We start from the raw sequence: 20000 nt of genomic DNA, 5'->3' as shown, positions 1-20000 counted from the left end.
CTTATCCAGCTCATCTTGTAGTGGATTTTTTTTTTTGTGCTTGTACGAGGGAAAATGTCATGGAAGTGGAGGTCTGAGGCTGGCTGCGGGAACACCTGGGAAAGCACATGCAGTAGTTGCCCAAGGAAAAAGTTAGGCAAGGAAATGGTTAGCTAATCCCTAAAATCCATAGGCCAGCGGGATGGAGAGGAGACTTGGCCACGGGAGAAAGAAAGAGAGCATTCTTGGAGCCGAGATGTCCGCGGGGGCGAGGGAGAATTCTTGAAGTCGTCGAGCAGAAAGGAAGTACAGGCGTGCCAGTGCCAGTGCCATAATAGATGGTTGAGGCGGCAGGTCCGGGCCTCGCGAGTCGCCGTGCCTCCTCGGCCGCGCCGCCAGCCAGTCCTCCGACGGCGGGGCCCGACACCCGCCACACTGTCTGCCCGCCCCGCCGCTGCCCGACGCCTCCCGCTCGCCCTCGGAGGGACACGCCCCTTGCACAGCGCTCGACGAGGCTCCAGTGCTTCCGACAGGAGTGTCTGGATGGAATCCAGGACTGTGCTTGAGCCTTTTGATTGGTGTTGAAAAGCACTCTGGACTTTTGTTTTGACGCTCGTGTAAGTGGCAGAACTTCCCGAGGACTATCTGTGCACAGTCACGCTTAGAGAGTAAGCATAGTTTTGTTAATCAGCTGATCGATGGTATCTCTCTTTGAGAGTTTGCAGTTCAAGTGAAAAAAGATAAATAGTTTTCTTGTTTTTTCTGTTCATGAGGCACTGCAGATACTTGATAATCTTGAGTTAGGAACAGTGATCACGCAATGATGCAGTGTGACGTAAAAAGTTCGGTGCAGCGGTATTGTGGTATCAATACGGTGAAGGTCACTGACAGGCCGCCATCGTGAGAACCCCTCCTCCTCTGCCCCCTCCCCCTCAACCTGCCGTCCTTCCTCCCTTCTTCTGCCACTCTCCCTCATCCTCCCTCCCTTTCTTTCTACCACTCTCCCTCATCCTCCCTCCCTTCTCTGCGGCGCTTCCTCTCCTCCACCTTCCCTTTCCTCCTACAACCCCCTTCTCCCCTTCCCCTCTAAAGCCCATCCCACCTCCCCCCTACTACCAGCCGCCCCCCTCTTTTCCCATTTCTCCACCACCGCCAGGCTCCCACTCCCCTCCCCTCTCCTCCCCCCTACACCAACCGCCCATCACAAACCGACCTACTCACACGCTCACCGCCACTCTCACTATCCATACACGCCCACTCTTACTCACTGTCCATGCTATCTGAAACTTTTTTTTTTTTTTACAATCTCCTCATCTCGTACCCTCAATTCGCCCCATTAGGTGATGACTGCTGAATGTATAAAGGGAGATGGTGAAATTTAGCGTGGCCAAGGTCTTATGACTTGCCATGCGGGACCTAAATTATACTAGACCACAGAGAGGAGCCGGTGCCTTCTTGCCGTCTGTCTCGGGTCTGTTCTTTTTGACGATGGTGAGGCCAACAGACAACGGCACTGTTAAGCCCTCATTAACGAGGAGTCGCCCAGGCAGACGGGGCGGCGGCGGCGGTGGCGACAATTACACTATTTTGCGTGGTGGAAGTCTTCATGCAATTTGGCCCCGGAGACCCGAGATTACAGTTAATTATCGAGGAGAAACCCGGCCGGGGCAGCGCAGCGTCGCCTTCCCGCGCAGGTTTAGAAAGTCGTCTCTGTTTTTGCCCGCGATGTGGGGCATCCTGTGCAGTGACAGCGCCTCGGGATGGCGGTGAATGCGGATTGTGAATGTCGCATACGTATTATGGGTTACTAATATCAGCGGAGGCGAGTGTGTATCGTATGTATCGTAGTCGCGACGAAGTCTCCTTGAAGGGGAACGGGTGGAGAATGCTAATACTCTTTTCTTTCGTTCTTTCTTTTTTTTCTTTCTTTTTTCATTTAAGCACATGGGAAATATGTCATCAGTGTCGAGGGGTTTTCTGTAGAGAGATGTGCAAAAAGACAAACTGCCTGTGAATATCTTGGCATAAGTGAGGGAAAATTAGTACTTTTACTACATCGGCGGAAATTGTGATTATAGAACCGTGTATTTGTCGATGTTGCGTTGTGGTTAAATGTGCAGCGAGGGTCCGGGCAAGGGTCTCTGTTCGGCAGCAGTTCGTGTACATTTCAGGCTAGGTCAGTACGCTAGCTAGTTACCATGAATGAGTGACCTTGGGGATGGGTGCCAGGCGGGGTTAATGTGCTCTTTAGTGCCACCCAGCTACATGTCACTTGGCACCCTTACCGCACACCTGCCGCCCCCGTGAATCTAATTCAGGCGTTCTGGTACTCGCCGTACGTGGGGTGCTTTATGACAGTGGCGTAAATCGAGCGAGCTTCGCCTACTGAAGTCATGGCTGCAGCTCTGGCCAAAGCACGGCGGGGTCAGGAATGAAACCTGATGTGTGGGTCATGACATTTTCGATGCGATGTTCATCTAGGGGTGTATACACTCCCATTGGAAGAGGATAATTTTCCAAGACCGATTTTGTACCTGAAGAATGTTTCTTTAGGGAGAATTTACAGTTGTCACGGGAGGCTGCTCACCTTTTTGCATGAGGGACATTATTGCGTGCATGTGTGCCTGATGGCCTGGCCCGGCGCCACCTCCGACGTCGCCCCTCACTCGAGTTCGTGTTTTCGCCTCCTCGCATCATGCCAGCTGATTTTATCAACATCTCGTCCGTGACGCTGCGTATTAAAATGTTGCACAATGCATCTTAGGTATTTATAGCAATCGGAAGAACCAGCAGTCGATGTAGCGCCAGCTGTGATAGACCAGCTAATAATGCCTGGCCAGCTGCACCGAGAATCACGTCTGCTTGGGCCTTAATGCGCCCGCAAGTATGATATGTGATGGGGCGAGCAGCTGTGGCGGGCGTGTGATGTGCCCGAGTGCAGGGTCCGCGCCATGGGGGGCGGGGTCGCAGGAGCTTTTGGCACGACGCTTCATGTCTGCGGAAGGTTTTGTATTTGGGCTTTTTACGAGAGCTCGCGGGCCGAAGCGGGCTGTGTGACTCGTCTCGCGGACTTCGCACTCGCGGGACCGTACGTGATTTATGGGCCGACTCGTGGGGCTGTTCCGTCCGCTTACGAGTCTGCGAGTTTGTTTTGTTTGATTTAATTACTTGTTTGTTTTATTGCCTTTGATTAACGGTTTTATATGTTATTGGCATTCTAGTATTTTGCCTTAGGCACCAGTTTCCTACATAACGAAGACTAGAAACCAAGCCAACGTCTGGCCTCCCTTGCCGCCCCCTTCCCTAATAGTGATGGATAAGCGCACGGCCGCCGCCCCAATAAAGGTGATCTAATAACAGTCGCCTACAAGTAAGCTCTCGAGACTCGGGGGCTGTAAGCGCCGTGCCAACCTTCCTCCCCGTAATACTTTCAGTGGCTTAGTAGCCCATCCGTTTCCTCTCATTTCTGTCTTTCTTTTGCCTTTAAAGCTCTTATTTCTCTTTCTCTTTCGTTTGGATTATTTTCTATCTTTTCTGCCATTTTTTCCCACAACTTTTCGGGTTCCACACGGATTTCTTGTTTACTTCTCCATTCTTCTCCCTTTTTTCTCCCCCTCCTCCTTTTCTTCTTCTCCTCCTTTCTTCTTCTTCTTCTTTTCTTCCTCCTCCTCCTCCTCCTCCTCCTCCTCCTCCTCCTCCTCCTCCTCCTCTCTGCCTCCTCCTCCCTCCTGCCTCCTCCTCCTCCTCTGCCTCCTCCTCCTCCTCCTCTCCTCCTCCTCCTCCTCCTCCTCCTCCTCCTCCTCCTCCTCCTCCTCCTCCTCCTCCTCCTCTGCCTCCTCCTCTTTAGCTGAACAAAGAAAGTTTCGTGTCGGCGCACTCGTAATTAATAACCTTTTTATATGTAAATCACGACCATCTTCTCTTGGGGAGGGGAAAAGAGGGATTTAGCGTAGGAATTTCAGGGTTTAAACAAATGCGAGTGTGCATTGCACATTGGCTCGCTCGCTCACTCACTCACTCACTCACTCACTCACTCACTCACTCACTCACTCACTCACTCACTCACTCACTCACTCACTCACTCACTCACTCACTCACTCACTCACACACACACAACACACACACACACACACACACACACACACACACACACACACACACACATATATATAATATATATATATATATATATATATATATATATATATATATTCTATTTTCTATTTTTTATTTTCTATTGGCTCGTCCGTCCATCTTCCTGGTTACGTGAGGGGAGAGAGAAGTCTCTCGGGGGTTGGAGGTGAGGGGAAGAAACTCCAATGGTGTTCAGTTATAACAGAGAGAGAGGGGGGAGGGAGCGTGCATAAGAGAGAGAGGGGGCGAAAAGGTATTCTTAAAGGGCGATGCAGATAGAGGGAACGTGAGGTGAACGAGATTGAATCGACGCCCTTCAGGATAGAGTGTCCTCTTTAGACGGGCGTCGCGTGCGGTTTTCGGGAGAGGTCTTACGCGGGTGGTCTCCCCTCGGGCCTTGGTAGAGAGTCCTCTTGTCGTGTGATCCGTTGCTAGGAGGCGTACCTTGTAGGATCATAGTTAAGGCATGATCCGGCGTGAGCTTGTAATTTTTACCGAAGTTTTATGGGTTGGGAGCCCGGGTCGTAAAGGGCTTGTTCTTGGAAAAGCTTTCCCTCCTAAACCCCTGCAGTGGATATGGTACGGGGCGTATTTCGTGTCGTATTGGGGAAACCTGTTCGGAGCTCGGTCCTAACTTCTCTTTTTGCGTGTTTGTGTTCGTATTTTCGTATGTGTCTTTGGAATTTCTAGGGCGTTATGCGTAATTCCGGACGCTTGGAAAAAGGAAAGGAGAGAAATTTAGGTAAAAACCTAGGAATGAGAATGGATAATTTTACCAGGAGAAAGGTCTGATTAATGTTTGGCTGGTTATATCTGTGTCAGAAATAGTAATACTTCTAATGAAGGTGTAATTAACGGAATGTTGATATCATTATTTCTTTTTCTGGTTATTCCTTTTCGGTATTGGACATAAGAAAGATGTATACTCATATAAATACATACATACTATAAATACATACATACATACATACGTACCTGCTGCATTCATACGTTCATACAACATGCATACTCATAAATCCACATATATTCATGTATACGTACTGTACATGCAACCATCCGTCCACCCCCGCACATACCTACCCAAATGCTATACTGCCTCTGGTCATAATGTACACGAGCGCTTACCTCTGGCTGTAGATTGCAGTGATAGCGTGCGATAATTAGGTGGGCATTAGCGAGATTAAAACCCCCCTATTACGGAGGTGCTTTATGAGTGGCACTGACGCATAGAGTGCCAACAGCAGTGTCGGGCTTCCCTGACGCCTGCACCACGGGGCGGTACTCGACACTCCCCACCCCCTCCAACCCCACCCACCACCACTAGAGTGCCGCACATCTCCCCCCCCCGCCCTCCCCTCGTCAAAACGATGTACATTATGGCATGTGAGGGGGGAGGGGGTTGGGGATGGAGGGATCAGATGGGCGTTGCTACTCTGCCCGAGGGAGATTGTGTTTGTTGTACTTGTGTTGGGTTGGTAGGTTTTGTTTGAACTTGTTGATTTGTGTGTGCGTGTTTTTATGTGTATTGGCTTGTATATGTAATTACGGACTTGACTTTCCCTGGGAAAGACAATGTGAAGTATATAAGTGTACTGTTCTTTTTGTCTGTTTTTGTATTCATGTGTTTTGGCGTAGATGGGAAGATAGAGGAAGACCTGTGCGTGCGTCCTCTGTAGCCTGGACTGGCTTATCAGCTCTTTCTTTCTTTCTTTCTTTCTGCCTTTCTCCTTTCTCCCTTTCTTTCTTTCTGCCTTTCTTCTTTCTCTCTCCTTTCTCCCAACGTAATTTCCTGGCGTGATGCCTGGGACAGATAACGGAAATGACCGTCCGGGATTAATATGGCCCTGATCCCTCAGGGCCGCCTTATCATCCCGCCAGCCTCTTTCCCTTTGCACCTCTCCTTCATCTCCTTTTCTTACGCCTTTCCTATTCACCTCTCTCTCCACCCTTTCGTTTCGTCCTTTTTTAGGCATTTTCACTTTTCTTTCATTCTTTTGATTTCTTCTTTCTTAGTCCTTTCATTTACACGCTTTCATTTTCTTTCTTTTGATCCTCTCTTCAGGGTTCTCCTTTTTACTTTTTCATTTCCTTTGTTTTCCCTTCTTCCTAATCTCTTCCTTTCAACATTTTCATTCTTCACGTATCCCCTCCTTCCCCTTTTCGCCATTTTCATTTATTTCCATGCTTATAGCTTGTTTGTTTGATTGTTTTCTCTCGTATTTCCGGGTATTTTTGCCTCTCTGGCTTGTTTATTGCCTCCTTCCCTTTAACGCCTCGCTGCGGGGTAGCGGACGCGTCTCTTTTGAGCGGGTTTTTCCCTGGTCCGATGTATGTTGTTTCTGATGAACACTTTACGCTTTATACTTTTTCTACTGAGCTCTGTGTTCCGGGCTTTGCACTTTACACGAGTCACTTTACACTTCACACTTCACACGTTGCTGTTTATACTTTACACGTTTCACTTTACACATGCTATATACACTTTACAGGTTTCGCTTCATACGTTGTTTTTGATTGCACTTTGTACGTTACTGCAATTTACACTTTATACTTATTTCATGCTGTCTGTGGCTCGTTCCGTAGTCCATTTTGTTCATCTGCGATCATTTCTTATATTATTCTGTTTTCTTGCGTTCCTTATATATATATATATATATATATATATATAATATATATATTATAATATAATATATATAATATAATATATAATATTATATATATATATTATAATTATATATATATATAATATATATATATATATATATATATATAATATATATATATTATATATATATTATAGATATATATATTATATATATATATATATATATATATATCCATCTTGCAATTTCTTCTCATTTCATTTGAATCCGAATTTCCTCGTGTTCGTTAGTTTCATTTCTTGCTTTCCCCGCGGCCGAATCCTGTAAGTCAAAAACGCTTCGTCATTTTTGTCATTCTGACTTTTCCCCCTGATTTCGCTCTTCCTGTATTGTTTATTTTTATGTTATCTCTTTCTCTTTCTTTCCGTTCGAGGCAACAAGCTTCAGTCACGCCGCAGCGGTCCGACCTGCAGTTACAACAATAGACTCGTTATGTGTCTACTTAGTGTCTGCCCAATGGTCTTCGAGAGCGAGAGGGACTGGACAGAAAAGCCTCCCTGTTGTTTCGTGGTCAGTTTGAGGTGTTCGTCCAGTGGGATTGGTTGTTGCTGTTGCTGTTGCCGTTGATGCTGTTTGTGAAGTGCAGTGTTACCTGTTTTGTAACGTTGTTTTTTTGTTATGGTCATTGTCGCCATTACTGTAGGTTTTGTTTCCTTGTTTTGCGATTGTGGCTTGCGTGCGCGCCTGTTTGATTCGCTTGTTAATTTTATTGAGGTCTTTAGTGGTTTAGTCGTTCTTTTCGTTCTTTTTTGGTGTTCTCAAATAAAGGTCGCAGCTGATCTTCCCTTTCCCTCTCGAGACATTGAACCCTTGCCCTCCAGAGAGATGGAGGAGCTTCTCTCACGACATTGCGCTGCGTTTGTTATTTTGTTTCATTGAATGTGTCACTGTTCATATTCCCGCGGTGGCTTTTCTTCTCCAGCCATTTGAACCGCTGAATGGAGTTCTTTGTGACAAATGTAGAAAAGTTATGAATGAGAAGGAAGGGTTCCACAATGCAGGTTTGGCAATTTTACGTTTCGAGGTTACATCGGAATCACGACAGTATAACCTGTTCAGATGAAGATGTTGTATCGAAAGGTCAGTTACACATCTTGCATTTCGGAATTAGTCTTCTTAATCCTTTGTTCTTGCTCATCTCTTGGTCCTACATATACAACGACACGAAATACTTATTCGTTGATCTTAGTCTGCCTATGCACTAGATAGCCTATGCCTGTTCACTTCCAAGAGCGTTGATCTTAACTGTTTGCGGGCTGGCGTCCCTTAACACTCGGTCTGTTAATGGCGAGGGTTGGGCGAACACCGTGCATTTTCCTCGTGATCCGTGATCCTTGACTTGCTTCGACTAAGTGTGTAACGGAGGTGGTTGTTAATTTGTTCCTCAGTTTATTTATTTATTCATTGTTTTTATTTATTTATTTATTGTGCACGTTCTGTTCTTCAATGTTCCTTGCTCAAATTGTTTTCAAGTTTGTTTTGTTTTGTTATGATGTGGCAGTTTTTTGTCGAAGGTTTACCACTTCCCAATAGTCGAAATTGCAGTAGGGTAATCAGTAGACACTACCCCTCCCTCCCAGCTGAACCCTACTTCATCCGCGGAGATCAGCTGGGGAGTTCAGAAGTTCGAGGAGGGTTTAAAATCGCGGAATCCGGGAATGTCACAAGATTCGCTTGACCAAAAGGGAATTCTTGGTCAGCCGGCATTGCTTTATTGCACACTACATCACTATCGACAAGCCGCAATTGCTTTTGAGAAGGTTCCCCGCTCCCTGTGTCGTTGCAAGAGAGGGAAGAGAGTAATGAGAAAAGACAGACAGAGACGGAGGAGGCTCTTATTCACTGCCGTAGAGGCATTGTATTTTGTGGTTAATGAGACCATAGATTGTACATTATTAGAAAGGAAATATGTAAATGAATGTCATTGTCGTGTAATTACTGCTTAAGGTCATACTCCATAGTAAGGTATAAGAAAACTAACAGTATGATATTAATAGCGCTTCGCACACGTTTATAAAAGATCATGTTTTCGAACGTCATTGTTCTTTCACCATGCTTTGATGATAATTTGTGTGAATAAAAGCGTTGAAACAAAGGCTAATGAGTTAATAAGTAACTATTAGAGTAATTTTCTCCCTAAAAAGACTGATTCGAATAAGCAAGGTTACGAGGCTTTGTGTTTTGGTTGAGCTCTTCCAGACACACTCGAGACTCTCGGGTGTGCTCTACGAGGAAGGAGCAACACTCGACGGCCCTCGTCTGCGCTGCAGTGCTGATGGAATAGGCGAAGATGTTCCCTGAATAGAGGCTTGGCAATAGTAATATACATTAGCACATCCCGCAGTGAGATTTTTTAATGGGACTTGTTTTTATCTTATTAAGACGTGGGCCGTGAAAAACAATAGACGAAAGGAGCCCACTGATCGCATTCACCAAAGGAAACGAAACCAGAACACACTTCCCAGCCGTGCTTGTGCTCCCACCATGTTCCGGATCCGGGGTGTCCGTCACCCCCTCTCGTGCTGTGAAGCGGATTTGGGCGAACTCGGCAATAGGCACATTGAATGTAGATTTGTGTTGACGAGTGTTTGATCTTCTGGCCCTTGCGACGATAGGGTTAAACACTTCCTAGCCCGAGGGACGTGTTTGCTCTGCCCCGCGTTATTTGTTGTGGAGGAAGGGGACGGCCGGGGACAGGCTGGCCGCACAAAGGGCCTGAACGCGGCAGGAGGGAGCGGCGGGAGGGTGCCGTGGTAAGAATGTGCAGGTGGTATTGACAGCCGCCGTCGCGTACTCTCAAACAAACCAATTTCGTTCCGAATCGCGCTAGGCACAGGCCAGTGTAGTTTGCGTGGCTGAACTTCGTCTCTCCCTCCCTCCTCGTCGTTCCTTCCGGCTATAGGAGCTTGGGGTGAGATATTTACAGTTATATATGCGATCGTGGCCGAGTTGGAAACGCGGGCCGAGGGGCTCCTCCCTATCTGGATCATTCCGAACGCCATTAGACGCCATTACAGGGTGACAGACAATGATGAATGGCGATAGCGGAGACAGACAGCCTGTCAGGTGGACTTCCTGCCCGAAACCCTTCCTTTTAAGTCTCTCGGATCGCCCGATGTGACTTACGGTGTAAAAATACTTGCTCCTCAGAGATACTTACTTAGCACTCAGGGAGGATGATAGAGCGCCAGGGATCCTCCTCCACAAGGCCCGCTTTCTCACACACGGATGTCATAATCGAAATAGGAACGCCTCGGGATTTTTTTTAGACATGGTGTCAGTTGCAGTTTAGCGAGTTGATAGATCGGCATTTTGTTATCCTGGTTTTTGAAGGTGTGTAAGTAAACCGTAAAAGCTCACAGTTGTAGAGCTAAAATACATCCACGCATCGAAGGCGTTGTGCTTGCGCGAAAGAAAAGCCCTGTCAAATCGTCAAAAACAACCATTTAACTTTCACCCTCGGGCCTGACCACTGAGATCCAGCGACCAGCTTGGTGTGACCTCGTAATTATAGGCCATGTTGTTTTTGTCTACATAGGAGGATTAGTAGAAACTGGCATGTCTGGGCGACGTTACTTTTTTGGCATCGCAGATGATGATGGTGAGAGAAAGATGACGCCCCTCAGATCATGGTGACGAAAGACCGGATGGGGAAACAGGCCTAAAAAAATGGCTGTGGTTGACCTCGAAATTATTTTTCTTTGGTAATAAATGATTTATGAATAACGAGTAAATTTATCAATTAATAATATCAGTATTATTGTCACGCCGGACTTTGCGAATCGGTTTTGTGTCATCTTACGTTTGGATTTCTTTATAGTTCAAGAGCAGAGTACTCGGCTCGTCATCACAGAGAATCCATAGAGGGCCGTCTAGACTAGAGACAACTCCTTATGAGGGCGTATTACCGCTCCTTGGGTTAACTATTTCTCTTGTTACTTAGGTCACTTTAGGAAGAAGCTGTTGTCCGAGAGCTATTGGTCAGTCCATGTCATTTCTTCGTTGGTTTTCTTGTGTGTGGGGGTGAGAGAGAGAGAGAGAGAGAGAGAGAGGGGGGGGGGAGAGAGAAGAGAGAGGAGAGAGGGGGGGGAGAGGGAGAAGGGAGAAGGAAAGAGAGAGAGAGAGAGAGAGCGAGAGGTAAATTTATTCCGCAGCGTCCTTTTCCCTCACACCGAAATGGGCGTGACCGGGAGGGCGGCTGGGCTCTAGGGCGGAGAGGGAAAAGGATTGAGGCGCGAATGGGAAGGGCAGGTAAAGAGTGTCGAATATCCGGAAGTAGTTCGGATAACCGAATAGCCTTTAGCTTAGTCCGAGATGAAGAAAACAAGCGTTGGTTATGTTGTTAAGTTGATTAGCTAAATTATTCTCTCTATTTTTCCTTATTTTTGTTGGTGTAGTCCCTACGCTGCAGAGCTTCTGCCAGAAACCAGTTATCTTTCTCACGAAACGTTCCTCTTTTTCTGATAAGTATCACTTTACTTCTTGCTCTTCCCATCCTTACCGTAGACCTCGCTTTTCCTTCCCCTGTTCTTGCTGCATTGCCGTCCCCGGGCTTTTTACCTCATCGACTCCGCCCTCTCTCTCTATTACTTTCCACCACCTTCCTCTGCTTCCCCTTTCCCCTCAGTCCTCCCTTGCCTGCCCTTCCCCATTAGTTCACCCTGCCCCCCTTACCTCTCTTCCGACGCTTCTCCCCTCAGCTCCTCCCCTTCCCTTCCCCTCTCCCATGCCTCCCCCCCCACTCCTCTGTCCTCGATCAATTTCCTCCTCAATCTCCCACCCCTTGCTGTCCATGCTCGCCCCGCACTACCTCAATTTGATCAATTATTTAGAGTGTGCACTGCTTTCGAATACCGCTGATCGTCGCCCGGCTGGCTTGCAGGGTTTCTTCACCTACTGCTCTTGCGTCTGTTCGCGTCTGTTCGTGGGAACCGGGACCTTGGCTAAGCACGCCACGAGTGTCTCCAAAAGGAAAAAAAAATATTGGAGTCTGAGCTGGGTTAGGCCTTAGCGAGAACAGTTCGTGGGTCTCGTTTGGAGTTCCGTGAAGAGGCGTAGACGGTGACGTCATGTTTGTGTCTGATGGAGTGACGTCATGTCCACTGCGAATCCCACTCGTAAAAAGCTATCGTGTTCCCACGCTGGGCAGCACTTCATTATGTTTTTTATCGCGTAGTGACATCGTGTAGGTTGTTTTTTGCATTGCCGTCGGCGTCCCTGTAAGATTTAATATACTCATAGAGTATTTGTTGTTACCTAAGGTATTGTAACTGATTTACAGTTTACTTGGCGTTGTGCATGCTCGAAATCGAGGTCAGCTTAAGGTTACTAACCTCAGGTTTATACACTTGAACGCATTCTAAATCAGAGATCGGCATGAAGTTTCGTATCATTTTTCGTATTGTCAGAAGTGCGTCAAGTAATTTCTTTCTGCGACTGAATCCTCTGTCTAGATGACTTCTTCTAGATACAAAAACTAGTATTTACTTTTTGCTAAAGGAAGTTTAGTTCATCAGTAATTACGGTGGTCAAGTCGGACTCTCACGTTGCCGCAGGAACCCAGCGCAGCTCAGGTGTCCCTCCGCCGGATGTGGTGAAAGTGCGGCCGCCTCACTCACCTCGTGCCACCCCTTCCACCCCTCACCTCTGCCTTACCTACTCGCCTCCCCCCCTTCCACCCCTCACCTCTGCCTCACCTACTCGCCCCCTCCCCCTCCCTGTCTTTACCTCTGCCTCACCTACTCGCCCCCACTCGGCCCTCTCCCCTCTGTCTCACCTACTGTGCTCCCCCTGTTTCAGCCCAGTCCTCTGACCTCTGTCTCCCTTACTCTCCCTCAGTTTTCCTCAGGGACTCGCACGCCCTAAATCTTTGCGAACGTTAACCTGATTCACGAATACATCCAGTCGTCTTTCCACCAACTCCTCTTTCTCGTGATAAAGTAAGGTTGGTAGCCCATATCCTCCCTCTCTGTTGTCTTCTAGTGGCCGCCAATTCACCATTATTTTCATAACGATGCCCTCTTTGACGGTAGCACCCCAAGGCTATTTTATTAAGTGTTAAAATGCGATAATGGTTTTGGTTAGCATTTTCTCAGATTCAGTAACTCCTCTCGTATCTCTTCGCATTTTCTTTGACATTTCTTTTATGAACATGACGATCTTATGGTTCATGAAGGCCCTCCCCATACGTGCGGGCGGTGGCGGTGTTTGTCTTCCCGTCAGCTTATGGAGGCATTAAAGTTTGTGGGCTTCGTTAAACGTATCATGTTTGCTGTCCATATGGGAGATCATATGTGTGTGTGTGTGTGTGTGTGTGTGTCTGCGTGTGTGTGTGTGCATCTGTCTATGCGGGACTGTTGTTATCGAACTTGTATTTGTAGTACGCGGAAGGTGGGTGAATGCGGGGACGGTGTTGTTGCGTCTCGCCGATCAAGCAACCAGCCTTGAGGAGCTTTTATGGCGTCACTTCATTACGCGGGCAGCTCTGTCATCACAGAAAAATTATATACATTTCCGTGCGGCTTCGTCACTCCCTTCTAGAGGCGATGGTGAACTCTCCCTCTCTCCGTTCTCCACCACGCTTTGCTTTGGGAATCTCTTTCATACCATATTTTTTGTTTTTATCTTTTTTTCCCCGATAAGTTTGGTGAATAAAATTTATCAGAAATGAATGGTGTGCTTAGCGTCCCGTGGATGGTTTGATGTATGACAACAAGAAAGCAAAAAGAAAAACAGAAGAGGACGCAGGTGCCTGGAACGTCACTGCTCATGTCCCATTGTGTAGGCTTGCGTCCCCTCCCCCACACTGCTTCTCCCCCCCTCACCCCCGCATTACGCACACATGGCCCCACCCGACACTTACAACCCACTCCCGGCTGCCCTTCCCCTTCTCCTTCATCACTGCCTCTCGACCATCACACGTACTTTCAAATCATGAAGTCAGTTTGATTTGGTAAACCGACTTTCTGCACCTATCATTGTCCCTGTTATCCCTACGTTGTTATGTTACTTACGTTTATTTGTTTTTTTCAGGTACGTGTTGGACGAATTTGGAGGTTGCCGACGGAAGGTAAATCTAATTTGTGTAGTACTTGAGGTTTGTTTCGTACCATGAACTAAGGGCAACAAACAGGGTTTTCCTTGTCCCTCGCGGCGCTGTCCATGGCTGTATCCTCGGCGTACCCCCTTTCAGCTTTATGTTCACTTTGAGGCTGGCATTCATCCCAGCTCTCGGTTTCCAGCTCCACCGTACCCACGGCATTCATTCTCTCACTCTTTCTTAGCAGCTCCGCGTCCCTTTAAATCCAGTAGTCGTCTCCCTCGGCGGGCCAGCCGTCCCACTGTACCCAGGGCCGAAGCCGCACTCGTCGTAACCAGCTAGTGACAAAAAGGCTGGACCTTGCATTCCGTCCGCGTGCATTGTCACCTCCCTCCCTTCCTCTCGCTCTCTCGGCCACACTTGTCCACTCCTGCCTTTCCCTCTTTTCCCACGTTAGCTTGTCTTGCGGTTGCGCGCACTCGTTTGTTTCTTCTTCTTTTTCTTCTCCCCATCCTTTTAGCTATCGTGATGAGTTATTATTTTTTCCCTCTTGCATTAGTGTTTCGACCCACATCTTTTCGCGTTTGCCTGTCATCGCGTCCGTCGACGTGCGGACGCAGCCTCGTACATCAGCAACGCCGTGCCCTCGATTCCTCTACTCTCGCACACCGCCCATTTCTGGTCCACTCCATCATCATCAGCGGGATCAAGCGGTCATCACTCACGGTTCTCGTCACTAGGGTTCCTCGTCAGTGCTCACTTCGCCTTGTCTTCTGGGTCTGCGTGTGGGTGTTGTGTATGTGCGGTAGACTCGAATTTATGGCAAAAGTCTCTCGTCAGGACGTCCCGCTTCATGAGACTGCTTACTTTTTTTTAAGTCATCTTTCTCATCTCTCTCCAGTCCTTCATCCCGGTTTCATTCCCTATCCCTCACTTCTAAGTTTGCTCTGTCTCCCCCTCATTCTCTTATATTGTCTACTGTTCTCTTTCCTTCTACTCGTTCCACCATGATGAGTGGGCGCAGCTATCAACATATGCCCTTCATATGTCCTGGCCCATCACATGACTTATGTATAAGATGCGTCGTCTGGGTTCTCTCTAACGCCCTGCTTCTTCTCCTCTGTCCCTAAATCGCCTCCGCCCCACATTCGTCAGATGCCTTTTTTTGGCCCACTAGAAGCACTCGGCCACGATTCACCAGATTCATTCATGGTCCGCATGACCTCAGTTGAGCTAGTTGTGCGCCCACTCTCATTCTGTCCACCCAACTCCCCCCCCCCCCCCTTCGCTCCGCTCCACCACTCAGTAGCGAAAAATGTCACGTAATGGACATTATAGAAAGTGACGTTTGAAAACTACCTTAACTTTTGCTGCTTAAATCTTGTTAGCGAATAGACAGTTTATGTGAATATTCAGTTTTGTTTTGCAGTCTTGGAGGAGATGGCATCTTAGGACAATGCTGCCACTCATCAAGTGTATATGACAACTATAATTCCCACTTGCTAGTCATTCTGCTTTTGGCGTCGATGTTTTTTACGTTCTACAAAAAGGCACACTCTCCAGATGTCAAGATGCTATGGTGCGGCGAACACGTGGGCGGATAGGCATTTGGCACTCATTCTGGGAAACGAGATGCCCACGTTCAAGTTCCCGGCGCAGGTGTAGCAGAGTGAGCTACCTGGAAGCGTGTAACCTGTTCTGTGTCTGGACCAGGTGCCGGGGCCGGCGCCGAGACCTTGAGAAGGGTGGAACAAAGTACCCTCGGCCTCCTCCTCCTTCTCCTCCTCCTCCTCCTCCTCCTCCTCCTCCTCCTCCTCCTCCTCCTCCTCCTCCTCCTCCTCCTCCTCCTCCTCCTCCTCCTCCTCCTCCTCCTCCTCCTCCCCCTCCCCCAGCGCCCTGCTTGTCCTTTGGTAGGAACGCGCCGGGTAACGCGTTTGGGCTCAGCGTTGGTATCCGGAAAAATCAGGATTAGGAGCTAGAAGGATGGATTTATATGAGAGAAATTTTTATAGTTGTTCCGATAGGTTTACCACAGGTTACCATTATGCACCGTAAATGCAATAATCTCTAAGGCGCATAGACAGCGACACACTGTTGTATGATATAAACAATATCAAAAGACATGTAGTAGATAGCGCCAGACCCTTCTAGTCTATTGCACAAACGTCGTTAGAGGATAGTTAGAATACGTGTTCTAAAACTCGGGTGTCGTCTCTCGTGTTTCGTTCGTCGTCCTCAGAACATGCGGAACAAAAAGCAGTGTTGCTGTGCGACCACGCTTTAGGGCCGGGGTATGCTGCCCCACATTGCAGCCTCTCCTCATCAGTGCTGCCTCATGCCACGAAACCCCCCTGCTCATTATCTCCCGGACGCTGTGCTGGAGACGGGGCCTGCTCATTGTCACGCGTCGCTGCGGGTGCCTTTGCTGAGGCGAAAAGTTTCTGATGCAGCCCGGGAGTTCGGCTTGCATTTCGAGTCGCGCCTTGCAAGGAGTATTGACCGAGTAGCCCGGCCTCACTGCGTCGTTTCTTAATGGCACATGCACTTTCTTAGCGCCTACATCTACAAGTGCTCCGTGGTCAGAGGCTAGGCCGGCCGTTAGACCAAACTCTGACCAGGCTCCGCGTGTTTTCGTCTCCTAACCGGCGCCCTTTCGCTGTGCTGAACCCCGCCGTGCTTATTCTCTGGCCCGGGTCTCTGCTCACTCTCTCTTCTGGGCGCAGCAAGCATGACAAAACCCGTTATGTATGTGTAGCGTCAGCGTAACGCGTGTCTATCTATTTATTTGATACTGGGGTGAATAAATGAGAGAAATAGAATTTTCATTTTATTATGAAGAAAAAATCTGCTAATAGAGTTGTTTCTTGTTTTGGTAGTTCATCTACCATAAACAAAATTGCAGAATAGGATGATTCGACGGTTAATGAATCCTGTTTTAAGAGCGGTCGACATGACTGACTGACATGAGGCAATTATCACGTCGCTCGGGACCCTCCATAACGCCGACATGCTCTGTCACTCTGGGAAAATGGGGAAACGAGGGGAAGCCGTATCATGTTTGGGGTTTTATATTAATGGAATCCCGCACGTCTGCCCGGCGGGGTGAGTTTGGATTAATACCCGCATGCGGCAAAGGGAGGGAGTAGGCGGGGGAAGGGAGATATATTTGAAGTGGTGGGGGCAGGGGTGAGAGTGTGAGTGAGAGGAGCACAGCTCAAGAGGCTGCAACTTACTCGAGTGGCGATCATCATCTGTCAGGGTTCCTTGTACGGCGCTGGATCAGCTCTCACTGACTCACCTCCCTTCACCCTTCACCCTCTCGCCCCGGCCCTGCCCCCGCCCCCACCCACCACCACTTGAAGGGAGAGATCCACATCCGCGTGCGAGAGGGCAGAAGGCGTGTGGAGGTCTCCTGTTAGCATGTTCGAGATTTGATATTATAAAACTGTGCAGTGAGTCGTACGTTATGGAATTCCTTATGTATGAAATATATTAAACGTTTTATTATTAAAATTGAAAGGGCTCCCGTTCTGTGTCCAACGGATATATTACTTATTTAATATGTATACGCGTGTGCGTAAGTAGATTTTTTGTGTATACTTGTGAATGATGCATAACAAATACTTCCTGTTATTGACGTTCAGCATTACGGTTCAACCTTTTTGCACTATGTCTGTCTCTGAATTTTGTGGTCGGATGTTATCATCATCATCTTATCGGATTGAGTTCGAGATCTACATGAGTAGCAGGCGTAAATATACGATGTAAAACGATAGAATACTCTTACTGTGTTAACAGAATGACTGAAAACCTACCTTATACAAAATGGGTTTATCAAAAACTTAATTCCATGAGGATTTCGTAACGGTTGCATCATAGAAGCCTATTTTTGCGTATTGTGCTTTTTTCTCCCATTGTATTGGAGCGGCAGTGTGGGTCAGGTCAGTTTGGCGAGGCTGCCAATGGGCAAGGCCTTGACAAGGACTCGCGGCGCCGCGAGCTATGTTGGGTGACCACAGTGGTGGCCGCCGCGTCCCGCCGTTACCATGGCGACGACTGGCCGGGGATGTTATTAACAAACAGAGTGGTGTGTCTTTCGCCATACTGTCCAGCCACCGTCGTTCCCAAGCCTGCCTCTGCGCTGATCTCTAGCTCCACACCGCTGCGGATACTCATAAAGTTAGTAATATCCCTTTTAACTCTTGCTCCGCTCCGGTCACTCACCTTCCTCGCCACCCCCACTGTCGCCGACGGGGATTCGCGACCTGGCGACTGTTACGTAACGCTTCTCTTGATGAAGATGTTGCATGTGAGTGTAATGCGATCTGTATTGGACCTGCATTGAGAAAGGCGAAGGCTCTTATTAACTATTATAGGACTTGAAGTGTGATGATGATACACGCGGTGTGACGAATTGTGGGGAAAAAAAATAAGGGGGGAGGGAGTGGATAAGAACAGAAAAGATTCAGACAGACAGGCATAAAATCCGCAAAAGCGGGTTAAAGTAGACGCAATCAAAGACATCTTTAAAGAGAGAACCGAGTTATCTTTAACCTTGATCTGTCCCGAGAAGATGCATCCTTTTCCTTTCATAATGTCTCCGTCACTTTTTGCGTTTCCGCTGCGTGATGTCAAAGTACGTTACATATTTCTCAGAATTTTCAGCCATGTTTAAGTCTTATTTTGGGAAATGTTTCATACATTTTTTCTTGATATTAGGGCCAGCCGTTGTGTGTTGTGTGGTGTCATATCATGCCTTGTTGGTTTTTTAAAATGCTTCGTGTGCAGCCGGCCAGACCGCCGATGGCAAAAAGTGTGGTCTTATTGTCCCCGTCTATACACGCACGCCTTTCGGGCTTTGCTCTCGCCTTCCACGCCCCTTCCCCTCAGCGCGTCCCTCGCCCTCGCTCGCACCCTACCTTCCCCTCGAGTAACCTAAGGCGCAGCTGGTGGTTGTGTTTACGGCAGTCTCCGTGCAGGTGGCCGCAGCTGCCCACACGCCCCTTAATCCGTCCTCCTCACAGATTCCGCGATCTCACCACGTTATTTATGGCGAATTGGCCATTACTCTCCGATGCGCCTCGCGGGTGTGAGCTCCGTTGATTAACTAATTTTTGCTTGTATTCTAAAAAAAAGTGTGGTTTCTACGAGGACAAAAGGGTGTTAAGTATACTTATTTTACCTATAACTTAGTATCGATTGTTGATTCGACAACAATCGATTTCTTTTTTTCTTTTTTTACAAGCGGGTCATATTTCGGTGTTATCGGTCTTGAGATACTGAGTGTGTGGCGAGCGCGATTTCCACGGAGGTAGCCTGTGTCCATCCCCCCCCCCATTCCCCCCCTCCCCTCCTTCCTCTGTGGCGGTTGCTGACATCTGACACATGTGACATCTTTGAACCAAATGTTGGCCCACGCTGAGTCGTCCGTGTCAGTCTTGCCACCTTCAGAACACGGCGCCCAATGACACTTTTGTTTGTTAGGGGGGGGGGGGGGTCGTCGAAGGCCTGGGAGCGAAAAGGAATCCGAGTTTGTGTAGACGTCTCGGCGAACAATATATAGAATTACGTAAGAGACAAGAAATTTGATAAGCGCTCTCCTGCAGCTCCTCGTTCGCTTGACAGATTTACTGAGGCGTGGAGGGCTTAAGTGTGAAATTGTATATGAATACACTCGCTCCTCTTCCCCCCCTCCCCCCCCCTCCTCTCCCCCTCCTCTCCCTCTCTCCTCTCCTCTCTCTCTCTCCTCTCTCTCTCTCTCTCTCTCTCTCTCTCTCTCTTCTCTCTCTCTCTCTCTCTCACACACACACACACACACACACACACACACACACACACACACACACACACACACACACAAAGCATCATATTTATCCACGTAAATATTTTATGACCACGCACGCACACGAAAGATTTGAGTGAAGTTTTCTCTAAACCATTTGGCATTAACTGATCCGGGACGAGGTAGCGTGCAAGACCGGAGACCGAGGCCGTGCAAATATCTTACGGTGTCCGGAAGAAATCAACAAACATGTCAACTAGAAAAAAAAAAAAATTGCCTTGCATTTTGTCGACGGTCAGCTTGCCCCAGACGTAATTCGCACATGCAAAATTTTAAAAATCAACGACTCGGCACAAATACAAGACGAAGGGGAATTGAAGTGGTCACAGCCAAAGGAGGTGCA

The 20000-nt window shown here is 48.0% G+C and overlaps 1 protein-coding gene across 3 annotated transcripts in view; it reads left to right on the top strand.

Moving 5' to 3' along the window:
* Positions 1-20000, top strand: part of LOC119574562 (neuroglian-like) — a 117258-nt gene that overhangs the window by 66898 nt on the left and 30360 nt on the right. For 2 of the 3 annotated variants that reach the window (XM_037921836.1, XM_037921837.1), the window contains exon 2: positions 13809-13845. The exons of the other annotated variant lie outside the window; for it this stretch is intronic. In XM_037921836.1, the coding sequence (XP_037777764.1) occupies positions 13809-13845 (37 nt within the window). The remainder of the gene's footprint in view (positions 1-13808; positions 13846-20000) is intronic. 3 annotated transcript variants of the gene reach the window in all.

The sequence above is a fragment of the Penaeus monodon genome, chromosome 6 (assembly GCF_015228065.2).
Source record: "Penaeus monodon isolate SGIC_2016 chromosome 6, NSTDA_Pmon_1, whole genome shotgun sequence".
Classification (NCBI taxonomy): domain Eukaryota; kingdom Metazoa; phylum Arthropoda; class Malacostraca; order Decapoda; family Penaeidae; genus Penaeus; species Penaeus monodon.
This window is presented reverse-complemented; position numbering and strand designations above follow the sequence as displayed.